Raw genomic sequence first — 4,729 nt, 5'->3', positions numbered from 1 at the left:
GGACATGGGGAAGAAGTGGATGCACAGAGGGACAGAGGTTTGAGGGGGGACAGAATGAGGTGGGCCACGGATGGGCTGAACTGCGGATGACCTCGTAGGGGATAGTGACCTGGTCAGATGGCACTGTATTTTCAAGCAGAAGGATTCTCTGACAGCTTGATAGTCTATCCTGAAATCTGTCACCCTCCGACCAGGCTGGATTTAATTCTCACGACCTAAATAAAAGTTTGTGTTAGCGAGGCCCCTCTCCTGGGTGAGCGTCACGGGCTGCTTGGCTGTGGAGGACGTGGCTATGAACCAGCCGGGGTGGGAGGCCGACTGAAAGGCAGAGGTGGAGCCCTCTAGGCTGTGGAAGAAGAGAAATGGCGTCCGAGCTTTGTTCTCCCTGTACAGTTCCATGATACTGACCTCCTGGGGGTGAGAAAGAGGCTCATTAGTGAGGAGGATTGCAGTGGGGAGCTAAGCTAACTCAGCCCTCTGTGCACAGGAGGGAGGGTGGGAGGCTAGGGATACAGGGCATGGTGGCCTATCATCCTAGTAACTTGGGAGGCCGAGGAAGGAGGAATGCAGGTTTGAGGCCAGCCTCAGCAACTTAGTGAGGCCCTGTCTCAAAATAAAAAATTTTAAAAAGGGCTGGGGATGTGGCTCAGTGATAGAGCTCCCCAGGGTCAGTTCCCAGCACTGGGGTGTCGGGTAGGACCAGGCTGTCAGGGCATGGACCTAGCAGGTTCCAGGAGCCTGGCTCTGCAACACAGGTGCTGTCTTCTCTGTAACAGGGATTGGCATGCTCTCTTCCCTGAAGCTCCCGGGGTGCCTTCATCTGCAGACCCGGGCACTCTTTGGAGTCCCAACCTCCCCGTCGATTCAGACATTACACTTCCCATCATGAGCAGAGGCTTTGTACCTACTGATCTTCCTTTGGGTACATGGATATAAACAAACACTGTCAGAAATCCAGATGAACCCTCTCCCTCCACTTGTCAATGTGATAGTCTGTTGAAGTGGGAGCCTCCCATTCCCTTGGGGGCTCCTAGGGGGTAGCAAATCAGGACGGAGAACAGAGAAGCCACGTCCCCTGTCTTTTCAGGAACATCCCTGTGTGCATCCTCTGGCTTTCCGAGGAGCCATGCTGTGCATGGACCCGAGTGTGGTACCCCCCCTCCAATGGCACCACTGACGTACGTGGGGACCAGCCAGGTCAGATTTCCTTCCTTGCGTGGGACAACCCAGGATTGCAGGAATATTGTTTCACTGTCACCCGTTAAGATAAAAGCCCACTTGCTATGCTTCCCTCATCGACTGCACGACTCACCTTCAGCTGCAGCGTGGGCTGACCCTCAACTTCCGCACAGCAGAAGCTGAGGTCTTTGCCCTTGATTCCCAGGAAAACCAGGTTGCCTTTCTCTTCATCGTGTAATTCTGTGTCCCTGCAGGCTATCAAGGTGACAGTGACTGGAAACACAGGAAGAATGGAGAAGGGTCAGGCCTCGAACAGAGGGGAGTCTGGGCCTCTGGCCTCACACTCAGGAGGCTAACGGGGGACTGTCAGGGACTTCCCCAGATGGCTCCTCCCATTAGCCATGGCAGGTCCCTTTGTCGCTTTTCTGAAACTCATTTCCTTTTTATTCCTGAATATGAGAACCCTAATTGTTCACCAGGGCACAGAGCTTCCCCAAATAAAAAATAAGATTTCCTACCCCTCTGGCAGATAAATGTGGCCACACACTTAGGTTGTGAACCATGAGCCAGAAGTGGAGATGTTGTGTGGGATTTCTAAGAATGCTCCTTAAAGTTCAGGGAAGGCCACTAAGTGAAGAGAGAGAAATCGGGGCTTGGAAGAAGGGCTCACAGGGAAAGGAAAGTCCTTTCTGCTCAGTTCTACACATAAGAAGGTCCCTCCTGAGGCTCTGCGGAGAATGGATTGGAGGTTCCATGAATGAAGTGGGAAGGAGGGCGGGGGCGGGGTGCCAGTCCCAGCTGGAGATGATACTGACTTAGAAATACAGACTCAGTGGTCTCGCTGGTGGATGGAGGAGGTGTGAGGTCAGGCATCCAGATGCCTCCTGTGTTCCTGGCCCAAGCCAGTAGAGCAGGGGGCAGTGCCCCTAGTGGGGGCCATCATCCGTTTTGAGAAGACAGGTCTCTGCAGTTCCACCCCAGGGCATGTGAAGTTAGAGATGCCAGAGAAGATCGTTCGGAGAGATGTGTGCCAGGAGCACAAATGTCAGGTGATGAGAGGAGAAGCCATGCACCCAACCACAGGACCTGCTCCCCACCCCTTCACAGGGCCTGCAGGGTTGCAGATGGGGCCCTGAAGAACCCCATGATTTGGAGGTTTCTGGGAGAAAGTTGAGTCATAAAGATGAACTCAGAAGAGGAGCCAGTGGACCTCAGTACCAGGAGCGTTCTTGCGGAAGAAGAAGGTGGAGGGTGGAGAGTAACCGGCACTGCTCTACAGCAGGACAGCTGAGAAGGGTGCCCTTGGGATTTGGCATTTGAAGATGCACTTGGAAAGAGGGACCTTAGGGGGGAGAAGAGAGCAGTGTAGAAGTCAGATTGTTTTGCTGCAAATGTGAAAAGGAAGTGAGGTGCAGGCAAGCTGTGTGGGCAACTCTCCAGGGAAATCAGCCTCTGAAGGGCACAGGGCAACGGGACAGCAACAGGAAGAGACAGCAAGGATCAAGAGCAGGTGTTAAGACTGGAGTGTGTCTGTCAGCAGCAGTAGAGATGACGCAGGGGACACAGGTGGGGTACCCCCTGAGAGAGGGACTCCATCCAACGCAGAAGTCCTGCAGAAAGGGAAAGAAGCCGAGAGGGGCTGGCTTTGGGTGGAAGGAGGGAACATGCCCCCATTATTAGAAGAGATGATGCCAAGTTAGAGAAGTGTGTAATGGAAAGATGGGGAAGTTTGACAGAGGGAGTGATGGCTGGAATTTAGAGGAGAGAAACTCCAAGGTCAGCCATACCTGAAAGGATGTCCCCCAGTAACCTGAAGGTGGATTCTTCAGGTAAGAAAGCTGCCAATCCCTACACCCCTGCTTCTAGGTATGGGTTTCCTTTTACGGAAGGTGACCATCTTGCTCTTTCCTGCCCTTCCTGTGGATGTTGCCCAGAAGTTGGTGAGGACCAGAGCCCACTTCATGGAACTCGTGTTCCTGGTCCCGGCCAGAGCAACTGTGGATTCTGATGTCACTTACCAGGCTGCACATTGTTGCTTGAAGGAGCTGCTATTAAAACATCTCCACTCAGGACCCACACCATCTGTTGGGAGTCACGAATGGTGTAGAATATGGGCCTATCCTGAACTGCCGGAAGACAGAATCACAGAACACAGGCACTGTTATTGCAAACGTTGGGACCCCAGCTGCACCCTGATAATACTGGCTTCTGGGTTCTCGAGACAGGCTGACTGTTCTGAGAAGAGGGAGAAAGAAAAGGGAAATGAGGTGGGACCAGTTTGTGGATCAAACCATCAGAAAGGATCTCAGCACATTCATGGGGCCAAGAGATTTTAAAGATTTGCTTCCCCTTTTTTTTCCTGGGGTTATTTTTTCCTGATGGGTAAAGTCTCTGGGTAGTTATAGAAACAAAAACTACTTAATTGGTCATCATTACATTGGTTTCTTTCCCCTTTTACCCTCTTAGTTAAAATAAACAAGCAATTCGGAACAGAGACAGTAAGAAAAGAGATTTTCTACTGCAGATTTCTGAGATTTTAGCCAAGCAGATAACATTTACAGCTGAGCCAATGACTCAGGGTCCTTGCACCCTATCTCTGGTGGGGCTGGGTGGTTTCTGGCTCTCCACTTACGCTCCGGGGTGAACATGGGGTCTTCGGAGCTGCTGGGGTTGGGGACGGGCGTGTGAGGTGGTGGACAGCTGCCTGTCTGCGGCTGCTCAAGGCGAGGAGGAGAGGAGGAAGACATGTCGCCGCTTCTTCTTCAGCACCTGGAACGTGGTCAAAGTTCTTTAGAGAGAGCTTCCCCGAGTCCCTGTCTCACATACATATTTGAAAGGAAGGAAGGGAAGAGCATATTTTGAGGCCAGCAGACCCTGAATGGAAGCTCCATTCCCTTGGTGTCTGGGGCAACACTGATTGCCCAGGCTGCAATGCCTGGGGGCTCTGTCATCACACATGGGAGCATTAGGAGGGTCCAGAACATCACCTGGACATCTTATGTGCAGCGAGGCCCTCGGTCGAGAGGAAGGAAGAGAGCATGTCTTGTCTTCAGCCCAGGCCTCCCACAGCTGCTGAGCAGCCTCCTCCGCCATGTTTAAGATGAACCCTCCTGAGTGACGGGCAGCCAGCAAGCCTCTTGGCCCCCACCTTCCTCTGCTCTTTTTCAAAGAGGAATCTCCAAGGATCCTGCCTGTGGCCATCCACGGCCACATTAGGCATTTTGACTCTCAAGGGACATCTGCTTCTGGTTAGGGCCCCAGGACAGTTCCCTGAGGATCACAGACTCTTCAAAATGAGAACCAGTTTTTCTCAACATTCCCTGCCTCGAGATCCTCAGGGCCTGACTCCACAGTTACCCCTAAACAGTGAACAAGCAAATCAGCAACCACGCTCTTAAACATGGCACCAGGTCCTCCAGCATTCTGTGCCTGGGCCAGGGAGCCCATGGGCATCTCCAGATAGCCAAAGCTATGAGAGAAGGTTCCCCACACCTGGCTTCTGAGCAGCAGAAGTTGCTTTTGCCCAGAGGTATTCTTGATCCTGGATTCA

At 52.6% G+C, this 4,729-nt stretch overlaps 1 protein-coding gene across 1 annotated transcript; it reads right to left on the bottom strand.

Annotated features, from left to right (window-relative positions):
• Positions 1-201: 201 nt before the first annotated feature.
• Il36b (interleukin 36 beta) lies at positions 202-3,926 on the bottom strand. Its single transcript, XM_027952075.2, has 4 exons — positions 3,812-3,926; positions 3,198-3,305; positions 1,313-1,452; positions 202-411 (listed from the first exon to the last, which is right to left on the bottom strand). Exons 1-4 carry the CDS (start codon positions 3,924-3,926, stop codon positions 202-204), a joined length of 573 nt encoding a protein of 190 aa, XP_027807876.2.
• Between the last annotated feature and the right edge of the window lie 803 nt (positions 3,927-4,729).

The sequence above is a fragment of the Marmota flaviventris genome, chromosome 14 (assembly GCF_047511675.1).
Source record: "Marmota flaviventris isolate mMarFla1 chromosome 14, mMarFla1.hap1, whole genome shotgun sequence".
NCBI classification, from domain to species: Eukaryota; Metazoa; Chordata; class Mammalia; order Rodentia; family Sciuridae; genus Marmota; species Marmota flaviventris.
The sequence above is the reverse complement of the archived record's forward strand: the minus strand, read 5'-3'. Positions and strand labels throughout refer to the sequence as shown.

Excerpts from the sequence above, each read along its gene's own strand:
- Il36b (XM_027952075.2), bottom strand. The coding sequence starts at position 3,926 with ATGTCTTCCTCCTCTCCTCCTCGCCTTGAGCAGCCGCAGACAGGCAGC. Across the intron at positions 1,453-3,197 it reads AAGCAACAATGTGCAGCCTG|TCACTGTCACCTTGATAGCC; the intron begins GTAAGTGACATC and ends CTGTGTTTCCAG. Across the intron at positions 412-1,312 it reads AGCCCACGCTGCAGCTGAAG|GAGGTCAGTATCATGGAACT; the intron begins GTGAGTCGTGCA and ends TCTCACCCCCAG.